At 38.4% G+C, this 15,746-nt stretch overlaps 1 protein-coding gene across 12 annotated transcripts in view; it reads right to left on the bottom strand.

The window, feature by feature from the left end:
• Positions 1–15,746, bottom strand: part of LOC126463202 (uncharacterized) — a 188,574-nt gene that overhangs the window by 151,968 nt on the left and 20,860 nt on the right. For all 12 annotated transcript variants that reach the window (XM_050096134.1, XM_050096137.1, XM_050096138.1 and 9 more), the window contains exon 2: positions 12,863–13,097. In XM_050096134.1, the coding sequence (XP_049952091.1) occupies positions 12,863–13,097 (235 nt within the window). The remainder of the gene's footprint in view (positions 1–12,862; positions 13,098–15,746) is intronic.

Genomic DNA, 15,746 nt, shown 5'->3' with positions numbered 1-15,746 from the left:
GGCAAGACTCACTACCAACGGTCAACATAAACTTCTGACTGGATCCTTCTACTGACTATTAGACTTATTCCGATACGTAAATGAAAACATTAGAGAAAACCTCAGCCCACTAGTGCATATGTTCCCCGATCGTACTCTCACCACTCGAGGAGACTTTAAATACCCAAAAATCAACTGGGATAATTACACTTTCACAAATGCTGAGCATGACAATAAATTCTGCCAAAGATTGTCTTCCCTGAAAGCTGTTTAGAACACACAGATTGGAAGCCTTCTCATGACAGAAATAAATTAGATGTAATGGAAATAAATAGATTTCACCCATTTGAAGCTGTCCGTGCTGAAACTAGTATCAGTGAGTATGAAGTAGTTTTAGTAACAATGATTAGCAATGCACAATGAGAAACTAAAACAAGCACAAAGGCTGACCTTCTATATAAAGAAGCAGTAGGAGAAGTTCTAGATGTTCAGCTCTTGGTAAGAGCAAGAGAGGAACTGTAACTCAAATTTAGGAGAATAGTTGACCAAGCACTGGACAGATATATACCTAGAAGAACAGTTCATGATGGGAGAGACTTTGTAAAGAAATTTCTAAAGAGATTGCATAATATGCAAAACAAACCACAAAAATATAACTACGGAAATGATAAATGAAATGCATTTAGCTATCAAAAGGACAGTGCACAAATCCTTCAGCAACTACTACAGCAGAATACTGCTGAAGGATCTTTCACAGTTTCACAAAACTTAAATTCTGGTCCTGTATGAAATCTGTCAGTGGCACCAAGTTAAGTGTCCAGACAGTCATCGATGAAGGAGGAATTGCAACTGAGGATAGCAAAGCAAAAGCAGAAATGCCGAACTCCACTTTCATGCTCAATTATAAAGGAAAATCTATGGGTACTGCCTAAGCTTAATCCTCACATCACTGCAAAGATGAGTAATTTAGATATTAAACAACAGAAAATCCAGGATGGAATAATGAAAATATTATGAAAAGGATACAATTGCTACTCACCATAAGGCAGAGATGTTGATTTGCAAAGTCTGGCCTCAGCAGCCAGAGACAGTGATCACATGTGTACGAGTTGCCTTTGCATAGATGTGTGTATGTTTTCTAATTCGGAAGAAGGCCTTTTGGCCGAAAGCTTACCTATTTGACAGTATTTTTGTGGTGCCTATCTGGGACTTGACATCTCCACTATTTGGTGAGTAGCAATCTATTTTTTTCATAATATTGTTGATATAGGTATTAGTGTCACCATTGTTGAAAACCAACTGATAATGTTGAAACTGAATAAAGCTACAGCAGGCTTGAAGGAATCCCTATCAAATTCTACACAGAATCTGTAGCTGCATTAGCCCCTCTTTTAACCATAATATACTGTACATCCCACAAATAAATAACTGTACCCAACAGTTGAGAGAAAATACAGGTCATACTTGTCTACAAGGAGAATAGCAGCAGTGACTCATCTGGCTCAGTACCACACCAATGCTTAGTGAGATTACGATCATGTGACGAATCAAAAAATATTTGAGACTGGATTGAGAATGTCTTGATATGGAGGACACAGTGTGTTATGCAGGATGGAGAATCATTGCTAGATGTAGAATAACTTCAAGTGTTTCTCAGGGAAGTGTGTTTTTGTACATGTTGTACATTATAAATCTATAATTTTTTGTGACTTACTGGTCATGTGCAAGTCTTTCAAATGGATGCCACTTTGGCAATTTGCTTGTCCGCAGCTATCGTAGTTATCCAACCAGGGAAAGGAGACTTACAGTTCGACATGGAATCCCAACCAGGTGTCATTAATGGTTACTCCCTCACTTCAATGAGAGGTGACGGCTGGATTAAAGGTAGGCTGAAGTTTTTTGTGGTTCATCCAGGATTCCATCCCGTGAGTTCTCAGTTTTCAGGTATGTGCTTTACCGCTAGACCACCAGCCACAACACGTTGTATGTTACTGAACTGGCAGACAAAGATAATAGTTATGTAAGACAAAAACATACTATCTTACAGACAAAAAAATACTATCCTATAACTAAAATATCAATGACTCACAACTGGAATTGGTAAACTCTACAAATTCCTGGATGTAACAATTTTTAGGGACATGAAGGTCGCATGGGTGGCAGATTTTTATTCACTGTCAGAATACTATGTAACTTATGAGGGCAGTTCAATAAGTAATGCAACACATTTTTTTTCTGAAACAGGGGTTGTTTTATTCAGCATTGAAATACACCAGGTTATTCCCCAATCTTTTAGCTACACAACACTATTTTTCAACTTAATCTCCATTCAATGCTACGGCCTTACGCCACCTTGAAATGAGGGCCTGTATGCCTGCACGGTACCATTCCACTGGTCGATGTCGGAGCCAACGTCGTACTGCATCAATAACTTCTTCATCATCCGCGTAGTGCCTCCCACGGATTGCGTCCTTTATTGGGCCAAACATATGGAAATCCAACGGTGCGAGATCGGGGCTGTAGGGTGCAAGAGAAAGAACAGTCCACTGAAGTTTTGTGAGCTCCTCTCGGGTGCGAAGACTTGTGTGAGGTCTTGCGTTGTCATGAAGAAGGAGAAGTTCGTTCACATTTTTGTGCCTACGAACACGCTGAAGTCGTTTCTTCAATTTCTGAAGAGTAGCACAATACACTTCAGAGTTGATCGTTTGACCGTGGGGAAGGACATCGAACAGAATAACCCCTTCAGCGTCCCAGAAGACTGTAACCATGACTTTACCGGCTGAGGGTATGGCTTTAAACTTTTTCTTGGTAGGGGAGTGGGTGTGGCGCCACTCCATTGATTGCCGTTTTGTTTCAGGTTCGAAGTGATGAACCCATGTTTCATCGCCTGTAACAATCTTTGACAAGAAATTGTCACCCTCAGCCACATGACGAGCAAGCAATTCCGCACAGATGGTTCTCCTTTGCTCTTTATGGTGTTCGGTTAGACAACGAGGGACCCAGCGGGAACAAACCTTTGAATATCCCAACTGGTGAACAATTGTGACAGCACTACCAACAGAGATGTCAAATTGAGCACTGAGTTGTTTGATGGTGATCCGTCGATCATCTCGAACGAGTGTGTTCGCACGCTCCGCCATTGCAGGAGTCACAGCTGTGCACGGCCGGCCCGCACGAGGGAGATCAGACAGTCTTGCTTGACCTTGCGGCGATGATGACACATGCTTTGCCCAACGACTCACCGTGCTTTTGTCCACTGCCAGATCACCGTAGACATTCTGCAAGCGCCTATGAATATCTGAGATGCCCTGGTTTTCCGCCAAAAGAAACTCGATCACTGCCCGTTGTTTGCAACGCACATCTGTTACAGACGCCATTTTAACAGCTCCATACAGCGCTGCCACCTGTCGGAAGTCAATGAAACTATACGAGACGAAGCGGGAATGTTTGAAAATATTCCACAAGAAATTTCCGGTTTTTTCAACCAAAATTGGCCGAGAAAATAAATGTGTTGCATTACTTATTGAACTGCCCTCGTATTTTTCCATGCTTTAGGTATTATGTAACCTACTTTATTTGTTACCTTGTTGTTGCTAGGTCAATGTAATTTGGGGGATAAGACACATATTATGACAGTCGTATTACTTGCAATCTATCTGCAATTTTTGGCACCTATTTGTGCTGGCCTGTATGCCAGAACATGTTTAACGTCCAGTCATGGTCGCAGCTCTGAATTCATCTTCTGATGGATGGCACATATTGATACGACAATACTGTCTCAGTAGGAACCACTGGCATCGCTTAACCACTATCTCTGCTGGCATACAATCTATGAGTTTGTGATAAATCAGAGAGGAGCACTCCCCTCATGATTCTGTACCACTCAGGACTGGAGCAACTGAATTACATTCTCCGTCAGAGTTTCATCATACCCTGGAATGAGAAATGTCCTACCTACTATCCTTCCTGCCCATCCCACAGTGGTATTCCACGGTCCAGGGAATCTACACAATATCCTCATCCATCCCTACACAACTGCTGCTCCAAACCCTTTGCCTCATGGTTCACATTCCTGTAATAGATGTAGATGCAAGACCTGTCCCATAAATCCTCCCATCACCAACTACTCTAATCTGGTTAAAAACATCACCTATCCCTTAAAGGTATGGCTTCCTGTGAAACCAATCACGTGATCTACTAACTCAGCTGCAACCACTGTCCTGCACTCTACCTGGGCATGACAACCAACAAGCTGTCTGTTCACATGAACGGACACCGACAAACTGGTCAAGAAATAACTGGACCACCCTATTGCTGAGCACACTGTCCAACATGACATTCTTCATTTCAATGACAGCTTAACATTCTGTGCCATCTGGATCCTTCCCACCAACACCAGCTTTCCTGAATTGCGCAGGTGGGAATTCTCGCTCCAATATAGCCTACTTTCCCATAACCCTCCTGGCCTCAACTTCATTAGTTATTGTCCTTATCCATCTAGCCTCTTCCCATTCCAGCACTACACAGCCCTGTTCCACCAACACACCCAGTCTTTGTACTTCTCTCCTTTTCCGCTATCTCCCCCCCCCCCCTCCCCCCCCTCCCCTATATGGTGTGTAGCGCCTATCCTTTTCGTAATATTATTGTAACAACTGTTTTATGAGCTGTATGACTGATTGGCTATTGTTGACATAATTTGGCATGCAGTGAGAGTGGAGCATCATGTGTTTAAGCAACAACTGTGTTACTCTCCTTAGCACTTGATGTTCGTGGAGTCACATCATCCACTCCATTCACCACCACTACCTAATGTCATGTGTATAATTTCTTCTTTTAATATTTGTCATATATGATGTATTTTTTATGTTCCTACTATTATCAGGTGTCCCTCCAAATCAGTATTCAGTATTTCAATTTGAAGGTCTTTTGGATGGTCAAATACTGACTGAATCTGGTTACCACTGAAATAAATGTTTTTGCAGTTGAGACTGTTTATAATCCATTTTTAAAGTACTTTTAGTCAGAGTGGTGTTTTTACATGAGAAACATTCTCAAAAATTACTGAATACTAGAGAGATGCAATTAGTCTATAAAGGAGATTTCTTACAAAACACTCTCACACCCATAAAAAAGTACTATTCAGGTGTATGGGACCCATACCAAATGGGACTAAAAGGGGATACTGAATGTATAATGGAAGGGCAAGCATGAATGGTCACAGGTTTGTATGACCCATGGGAGAGCCTCACAGAGATCATGAAAAAAGTAAATTGGCAAAAGCCTGAAGATAGAGGACAAATTATTCTACAAAAGCTTGCTTACAAAATTTCAAGAACAAGCTTTACGTGATGAATCCATAAATATACCACAACCCTTTAAGTATCACTCTCTTTAGAATCTTGACAAGATTAGACTAATCACAGCATGTACAGAGGCATTTAAGCAATTACTCTTCCTGTGCTCCTAATGTGAATTGAATGGGAAGAAGCCCCTATAGCTGGTACAATGTGATGTACTCTCTAGCATGCACTTCACAGTTGTTTGCAGAGTATGTATGTGGATGCAGATACACATTTCTAAAAGCTGCCACTGTTACATATATTAGAGGGGGGAGGGGGGGGGGGGGGTACCCAAAAGGAACTGAACTTTTTTGTTTTTTAATTTATCTATCCACATTTTAGGCACAAACATTCAATTACTTTCATAAAGTACTCTCCACATGCACTAATTCATTTGTCTAATCTTTTATTCCAATTTTCAAACATTGTTTAAATTCATCTTTTGTGATGCTTCACACAGCTCCACGGCTTTTTTCTTCAGCACAGCAACATCAGCAAAGTGCTTTCTTTTCATGCCTCTTTTCATTCTAGAAAACAAAAAGCATCACATAGGGCAAGTTTGGGTGAGTATGAAGGGTAAGGAACAGGGGCCATACCAGTTTTGGTCAAGAATTGTCGTGCAGACAGGGCTGTATGAGCAGGGACATTGTCACAATGGAATAACCAGTCACCTGACGGCCACAAATCAGGCCACTTCCCCACATGCCTTTGCACAATCTTTTCCAAACTTCCTAGTAGAAAGCCTGGCTAACACAGAATGGATGACTCCTCTCACATTGAAAAAACCTATCAGCATTGTCTTAATAATTGGTTTCACCTGACAAGCTTTCATGGGATGAGGTGAGCTTGAAGTCCTCCAGCGGCTTGATTGTTGCTTTGATTCAGGATTGTAAGGATAACACCAAGTTTTGTCATCTGTGATAATTTTTGAAAAACAATTTGGATCATTTTGGAACACTTCTTTCAAAGCACAGCATGTTTCCATGTGATCTAATGTTTGTTCAGCAGTTATGGCACGAATTTTGCAGTCAGTCCATTTCATTCCCAAATATTCTGTCGCAAGTCACTGCACTGAACTCCAAATCACCCCCGACAGTTCCACAATTTCTCCCATGATTGGTTATTGATGTTCGTTGATGACTGCACACCTGTTTTCAACATTTTCATGTCTCCAGGTTGTGGAAGAGGGCCAGAATAGTATTGTAATCAACTGACATTTCACCATTTTTGAAGCAGGAAAACCATTCAAACACCTGAGATTTCCCCACGTCATTGTCCTTGTACACTGTTTTTAACATTTCAAGAGTCTCTATTCCACTTTTACTGAACAAAAAGCAGAATTTCACTGCCACACACTGCTCACGAAAATCAGCCATTGCAAAAATGACAATCACACAAAACAGTTGTCAAGCTTACTGACTCTCGAACGTTCACTCTATGTGCTCCTAACGACAAAACACGGTACCACAAAAGCTCTGCCCACCAAAAAATTAGTTCAGTTTCTTTTGGGTATCCCCTCATATAGGCACAATCAATAAGTTCTAAATGAGGCTACCAGTTACAATTATTGAGTACATAGCATACATTCAACAACTAACTCACCAGTCATTCTCACTCAATCAATAGTGAGGAAGTACAAAACCGCCTCTTCATCACTGCCCCAATAAAAGGTGAAAAGTACATTCACAAAAAGGCAAAATTTAAGTGTACAGAATTTAGCTGAATCACAATCAGAATTTTTCTCATATGCATTGGAGGTGTAAACATATCTGTAGCCTCATCATCTATACATGAGCAAGCCGGTCTAAAACAAATTTTATTATAAAGATTATGATGTTTAAATACCACAGAAAACTGTCATTTCATATATATATATAATATTCTGTATTAATTCATATATTTGTTTTGAATTTTATTACTTGTTTGAGGTACTTCTTGTTTGATGTACGGCAGTCGGAATTCATCAGCAGATGTCCCTATGTCACAGCAGTTGCTGTATGGAGCTACCAACAGTGCACAGACTGCCTAGGAAGGCCCTGGAATACTCTTCTACAAGAGTAATCAATAAATATTCACGATAATAATGTCAACAATGTTGATGTTGAAAGTCTTGTAAAGTCTGAAGTCAGTCGGAGCTTAGTATGTGCACGATGTACATTTGTATCCAAGCATACAATAAATATCCATTGCCACAGTCCAATTAAAATTACTTCAGTTCACAAAGTAATTTTAATTGGAGTAAACATGTAGTCATTGAAAATCATTTTAAAAAGGATTACCATTAGAAAATTAACAATTGACTTCAATTGGAGGAACAAACCCGCATAGCTGTTTGTATCACTTGATACAGGTAATCTGGAAAATTGAGACCATACCAACAGAACTGAAAGAATCATTAATAGCCCTAGCACATAAAAAGGAGACAGGGAAGACTTCAGAAACTATAAGGGAATATCACTAGTTAAAACACCAATAAGATTTTACCTTGTTTATATGCAGAAAATATAATTTGGGATTATCAAACTGGTTTTCGCACAAACAGATCCACTACTGACAGTAAGATGATGAAGAAGAAGAAATCTGACAATATATTTGCAATCAGAACAATAAATGAAAAAGTATGGAACTGTAAACAAAAAATATATTACTTGTTCATTGATTTTATGAAAGTTTTTGACTCCTTTCATAGGCAAAGCATGTGGAATGTAACAATGGGCTTGAGATTTCCAATTAAATTTACAAATCTTTATAAAATGCGCTTGGATGATAACATATGCAAGGTTTTGCTAAACTGAGTAAAATCTATCCATTTTACAAATAAAACTGGACTAAGAGAAGGAGACACTCTGTCTTGTCTCCTTTTTAATGCAGCCTTGGAGAGAGTTGCATCAAAAATCAAACTATTACCTGTTGAGATGCTCCAAAGAAATAAAGTTAAGGTTTTAGTGTATGCAGATGATATAGTGCTCACTGGAAAAAGTTTAACAGAAATTAGACAGTTATTTCTGGATCTCATAGAAGATGCATCCATACTTGGCCTAAAATTATATGATGAAATAAAATACATGACACTTCAAAGATACAGAGATGAACAAGATGACCAATTGTATCTAATAATTGACAAACATAAATTCAAATGCAATGAACAGTTCAAATTTCTGGGTGCAAAGTTAGACAAATGAAATCAGAGGCAAGTAGAAGTGAAAATTAGGATGCAAATTCCTAACAGAGTCTACTACTCCACAAAAAAACTTCTAGGATCTAAACTACTGATAAGGAAAATTAAAATGAAGCTACATACACACAATCATAAGACCAGTCCTAGAATATGAAGCAGAAACATGGAGTTTAACTAAAATGGATAACACCAGTTACACCTAGTGGAAATCAGAGTTTACAGGAAAGTCCCTGAAGTCTCTGCTCCATACTATGATAATGAACCAAAAAGGTCGAACAGAAGACACAAAACAAAAATCCACATGCTACCACAACAAGCAACAATCACGTGCATAATAAATTCCAGAAGACTTCAATAGAAAGGCCATCTGATGAGAATGAAAGAGGATCAAATGATTTCAAGAAGAATACTCTTTGCCATGCAAACCCTTTCGGAATCATCAGTGTGAGGACATCAATGGAGCATTGAGATATAAAGTTTCCACTACAGTTATTCACCCATGATATACTTGCTTGGAAGAGTATGTACAGTTGACAAATTATGCTATTTCAGAAATACTGCACTCTTGGCAGGTAGACTGTTGCCACTGTATGGGAAGTGCCTATGCTGAAATGATTTTCTGCAATATGAAAGAAAAGTTTATTTATCATCTTGTGAAATTTATGCATCTGGGTATAAAATACAGGGTACAGTTTGAATCACTTAATGAAAAAAATGTTTACACCAGCAAGCTACAAAGGAGATTGTATTAATGGATGTGAAGAGTCTGGTAAAGATAAAAGTAATACTGTGAATGAGTCATGCTGTGTATAACTTAAATTAAAATAGTCAAGAACCCAAGGATTGGTCTGAATGCTACAGTGTCATACTTAGCATGCTCTTATTGGAAGTGGTACACCCTTCCTCTCCTTAGTAAAGAGTATTATGGTTACACTCGTCAACAATGGTAGTATCTGCAACTGAACTGGAGTCAAGGTGGCAACAAGTTAGAGAACTCGATAGTGATTCCAGTCCTAATCATCAGCCTTTTGACATCTATTGCAGGATGAAGGCCCAACTCTACACATTTCCATCCATTTTATTTAGCTAGTAGAAGCCGACCTCGGGGAAGATCAGTTTGGATTCCGTAGAAATGTTGGAACACATGAGGCAATACTGACCCTACGACTTATCTTAGAAGCTAGATTAAGGAAGGGCAAACCTACGTTTCTAGCATTTGTAGACTTAGAGAAAGCTTTTGACAATGTTGAATGGAATACTCTCTTTCAAAATCTGAAGGTGGCAGGGGTAAAATACAGGCAGCAAAAGGCTATTTACAATTTGTACAGAAACCAGATGGCAGTTATAAGAGTCAAGGGACATGAAAGGGAAGCAGTGGTTGGGAAGGGGGTGAGACAGGGTTGTAGTCTCTCCCCGATGTTATTCAATCTGTATATTGAGCAAGCAGTGAAGGAAACAAAAGAAAAGTTCGGGGTAAGTATTAAAATCCATGGAGAAGATTTAAAAACTTTGAGGTTCACCGATGACATTGTAATTCCGTCAGTGACAGCAAAGGACTTGGAAGAGCAGTTGAACGGAATGGATACTGTCTTGAAAGGAGGATATAAGATGAACATCAACAAAAGCAAAACGAGGATGATGGAATGTAGTCGAACGAAGTCTGGTGATGCTGAGGGAATTAGATTAGGAAATGAGACACTTAAAGTAGTAAAGGAGTTTTGCTATTTGGGGAGCAAAATAACTGATGATGGTCGAAGTAGAGAGGATATAAAATGTAGACTGGCAATGGCAAGGAAAGCGTTTATGAAGAAGAGAAATTTGTTAACATTGAGTATAGATTTAAGTGTCAGGAAGTCATTTCTGAAAGTATTTGTATGGAGTGTAGCCACGTATGGAAGTGAAACACGGACGATAAATAGTTTCGACAAGAAGAGAATAGAAGCTTTCAAGATGTGGTGCTACAGAAGAATGCTGAAGATTAGATGGGTAGATCACATAAATAATGAGGAAGTATTGAATAGGATTGGGGAGAAGAGAAGTTTGTGGCACAACTTGACCAGAAGAAGGGATCGGTTGGTAGGACATGTTCAGAGGCATCAAGGGATCACCAATTTAGTATTGGAGGGCAGCGTGGAGGGTAAAAATCTTAGAGGGAGACCAAGAGATGAATACACTAAGCAGATTCAGAAGGATGTAGGTTGCAGTAGGTACTGGGAGATGAAGAAGCTTGCACAGGATAGAGTTGCATGGAGAGCTGCATCAAACCAGTCTCAGGACTGAAGACCACAACAACATGCATCCATTTCACCATAGCATGTCTTCCAGTGCTATCTTCTCATCTTGGTCTTTTCTTATCACATGGAATGTAGAAAAAGACTGCTTTGTTTCATCTACTCAACTGGTTACATGCCCCAACCACACCCATTTCATTTCCATTAAGTGCATGGTTATGACATCCACTTCTGCCTGTTCTTTAATTCGTTTGTTTTCCTGCCGCAAATAGTAATTCTCAATACACATCTCACTGCTGACCAGTGAACATCCCTTGCACTGATCATAAATTTTCTGCTTCAGATACATCTGAAAGATTAGTCTAGATTACCCTGCTTAGGTTACGAAAAGCACTCCAGGTCATTTTTGCTCTTCTGTTTATCTTTTTCCTTGTCCACCTAGACTTTGTCTAGCCTAAATATAAAATGTGTTCTATTGCTTCATTGTTAATTCTTACTTTTTTCCACTCCGCTGTTTATTTACTATTTTAGTCTTATTGTAATTGATTTTTTAGTCAACTTTATAATTTGCAATATTACATTTCCCTATTTTCTCATTTGTTGCTATAGTTCATCCACACTTGATGCAAACTGTAGAATTTCTTCAGCAAAACAAAGGTGGTTCAGGATTTCTCTATTCATATATATTCATTTTTTCACTTTAAACAGCTTTTAAATTTTCTCTAGGACTGTTGAGATTAATGACATGGCATCTCCTATCCTGGCTCCTTGTACCATAGAACCCAAGAAGTCTAATGGATGTTGTAGAATTTAGGTACATGTTCTCACTGTGTTAACACAGGTTGACTAATGACTTATTTCTCAATGTCCACCTTTAGAAAAGACTGTTTACAGCAGATTTGCAGAATTTCCCACAAGTCGCACTTCTGTTAGTGACAAGTTTTGTTAAATTCAGCCAACGTAGCTCACTGTTCCGAAAAAACATCAACGCTGTGTGCAACACAATTGAAAAGATTGGCATGTGACTTACTGTGATACAGAGGTTTCCTTAGGTGTTTCAAAGACTGGTGCACATTTGAAAATTTAGCTGTGAAAAAGATCTGTTCCAGACAATTCAATCAGAGCTCAGAAACAGGCTCAGTTTGATTGGTGTATGGAAACACAAAAAATTCAGCTGAAAAAAATGCAAAAACCCATACACAATGTTGTAACAGGAGGTGAATCTGGGATATGAAACTATTTAAAATAGTTCATTTGTGAAGACTTCCAAGTGGACCTCCATGCCATGTTCCACCATTGCATGCAGCAAGCACAGTAACATTATTCACTGCTTTGTCTCTCGATTTTAGTAAATTAGTAACTGAATAACCAGTTATGTTGCATATGACACAACTAGTGTTGGAGGATCAAAGAACAGTTAATTCTGAGTGGTATACAATAATTTATATAATTTATTTGCCACAAGTCATTGGCGAAATCGAGGAAAACTACCATAAATGTCACCTCATTCTTCATTCTAACATCAGCTGTCACACAACAAATCAAACAGTTTATCATTTGACAGAGAAAAACATTAAGACAATGTCTCCTTGCCTCTATTCACTGGATTTATTGCTTAACAAGCTCTTTTTACTCCCTCAAGTCAAACATAAAATGCACAGCCAGCAGTTTTCGTCACCTCAAGAAGCTGTTAAATCTATCTAAAACCATAATTTTACAAGTACAACATCAGTGTGGAAAAAATGTTTCCAGAAATGGTTTGAACATATGCAAAAGTGTACACATTATAAAACAGAAAATTATAAGAAAAATCAAATGGTATGCACCAAAAAAAAATTTTTTTTTTCAATTTTTTGTAAAAACTTGCAAGACAGCACTTATACACAGCTGAAATCATGTAAAATCTGCTCAATTCTGCAAACTACTATAACTGTATAACTTCTTTTTAATGTGAGAGGCTGTGTACAGCACGATTTCTTGCAAAGATAGTAAAACTGCATGCTCTAGTTACAATCACTCAATGAATGACCCAAGATGATCCACTATTTCTATAACTGAAGAAGTGAAACATATATTCTGCTTGAAATTAACAACTGGTTTAGGGCACAGTTTTGTCAATAAATAAAAAAAAATACCTTGAAATTGCTGCAGTGATTTCTCACCCACTGTATTAACATCATTAGTGGCCACATTTGGGCGTTTCCTTCTCGGAACTTTTCTCTGGACTTCCGTATATTTCTTAATCTTTCCATATTTGTATTTTTTAAAAAGTTGACTGCCTCTAACTGGACGCAATTTTCTCTTGTCGAGAGATGCAGTCTGCCCGGTAAGATATTTATAAGGAATATCTTCATTCACTGATTTTGCACTCTGAGGAAAAAAGAAAAAAATCACCTATGATAAACATTATTTGTAACATTTATTCTGAATATAAAATATTAGTGATGGTTTCCATTACCTTCACAATTACTACTCAGACATCCTCTAAAATTGTGTCAGTGCTAATTAGCTTTTTTTTATACTCTTGTAACAACTTTGATACTTAAACATGTCTGGTTTCGTTTATGGAATGATTTAGTTTTTAATGACACTCGGAAACTCTTGGAAAGATGACTACATTGATATAATGCTAAAGTATACCACCACATGTTGGTGGGTAGGATAACTGCTTTGCTTCTGAAGTGCAAAATATACTTGTTTGCAAGCTGATAACAACTTAAAAGGAAACCCTTCCCTGCATAGTTAGTTGAATGATTTTGCATTAATTGGTAACCTTGTAATAAACTTAGCGTAACAGATAACTTTTCCAAGAACAATTGCAGATGTGTATCGTTGGAAGGCTTCATAATCTTGATGTGGTCATCAGTTGAACACAACCATAGTACTCTAATTCTTTTTAAAAAATCTGCTCTTCTTACACTGATTTCTTGAATTGCTCAAACCAAAATGCACAAATTATCTATGTGCTGCTGTTGGATTGCACATGTTACACTGACGATGTCTATGACCCTGATGCATGCCAGAATTTTGTGTTGGAGTTACGGCATATACTGCTGAAATATAGCCGGAACACTGCCCATATCAAATAGTAACTGTAAGTATTCGCACAGACAAAATCATATGTTAATTAGTCTGTGTTCTTGCAACTCTGCATCTAGAGGAAGTTGTAAACATGTGACCACAAAGTCTATGTAATAAAAAATATGAATCATCCACAAGTTTCAATATCATCTCTTCCACGCAAGAATAGAATAAATGACAACTAATGGTTTTACTTTTTATTTTGTTATAGACTTGGTTACCTGCAAACAAACAAAATGTCACTCAATTTCTTCATCTTTACTTCAGACGCTGCCTATGAACTAATTGGTTTGATTGCTTCTTGTGTTTACAGACTATCTAGTTTGGTTTATCGATGTCTGTCACTATGAATTAGACTGATAAAGCATGATAATAAATGATTAATGGAAAATCTCATATAAAGATGTGAAACAAATACTAACAAAGAGATAGAGGGACTGGCCAGTACTTACCTCAGCTCAGTACAGCTGACAGATACACAAAACAGAACAGAAAATTTACATTCCTAGCTTTCGGAACTTTGTTCCTTCATCAGGGAGGGGAGAGGGGTCTGACGACCATGCCTCCATCCTTACTACCCTCCCTGTTTACCTTTCCCTGTTGCTTCATAACCTGGGTTGTGAGTAACTGAATCTACTTTACCTTCTTCCCTTTTCCCCCCTCTCTCCTCCCTGGTGAAGGAACAAAGTTCCGAAAGCTAGGAATGTAAATTTTCTGTTCTGTTTTGTGTATCTGTCGGCTGTACTGAGCTGAGGTAAGTACTGGCCAGCCCCTCTATCTCTTTGAAAGCATGATAATATTACGATTGTAGGGACAAATACCAATTGCATTTGCATCAAAAACCCTTTCAACACTGTAATGAAATTACTCACGGAAGACACTTGTTATCATTCAGCTCGCAAAAAAAGTTACTACATTTACCTCTACAGAGACCAGTTCCATTTGTCGAGAAACCACATCCCACTGATAGCTATTTCTTGACTGTGATATTATGAGAGATGCAAAATAAAGAGCGGCTATAGCAATGGGCATTTTTCTTAAACTTATTATAATTACAACACTGACTTGCGTATTACCAGATAGCATGTCTACACAAATGTCTTTACAAACTACGTAACCATGCATTCTGAGTGTTAATAAAGCACAGAGAATTGCAGTAAAGTACCTGTCACCCACAGCTTTAAACAGACATCAAAACCATGCAGAATATGGTGTAGAACTATAGCTCTTAGTACCAGAGTAAAATTGGGCACTGGAAGGCAGTGAATAGCATGAAAAATTGTGTCCCCAGTATATCATGACTCCAGTAAGTGACATTTTAATTGCACTAATGGAAGGAGTAAAGGTACTCACTCATTATATACAGGGTGTCCCACAAAGGGTTTACAGTGTTTCAACTATAACTGACAGCGTAATATTGATAACCCGATCCAATTGCGATTATATGGTACTCTCAGAACTAAGGTGTACAGACATTGCTCTTGTTTCTATTCAGTTGCCAGTAACTAAATGTAAATAACAGGAAAGCTGGACACTTGGTCTTGGACCAAAGAAAGTGGATTTTAAAGTGTTCCTGAAAAGATGAAAACATGAAAGAAGTGCAGAGACAATGGTGAGCAGAGTATGACATGCACAGCCATCAAGTGTAACAATAATGAAATTATGCAACAAATGTGAGACGGAAGGAACTGCATGATATGAATAAGTGGTGGTGTTGCAGGAAAAAATCAGCAGCGAATGAAGGAGGGATGGATGCTCTAGTATAAGCTTTCACAAAGTCGCCAAAGAAGTACAAATAGCAAGCTGTGTGTAAAGCAGGTGTAAGCAAATCAAGTGTTCATTGCATTTTAGAGCAAGTAAATTGGAAACCCTACATTCCCAAGTTGCTTTACATGATGAATAAAGATGGTCCGGATATGTGCCTCAAATTTTGTCAAT

Source organism: Schistocerca serialis, chromosome 1 (genome assembly GCF_023864345.2).
Source record: "Schistocerca serialis cubense isolate TAMUIC-IGC-003099 chromosome 1, iqSchSeri2.2, whole genome shotgun sequence".
NCBI classification, from domain to species: domain Eukaryota; kingdom Metazoa; phylum Arthropoda; class Insecta; order Orthoptera; family Acrididae; genus Schistocerca; species Schistocerca serialis.
The sequence above is the reverse complement of the archived record's forward strand: the minus strand, read 5'-3'. Positions and strand labels throughout refer to the sequence as shown.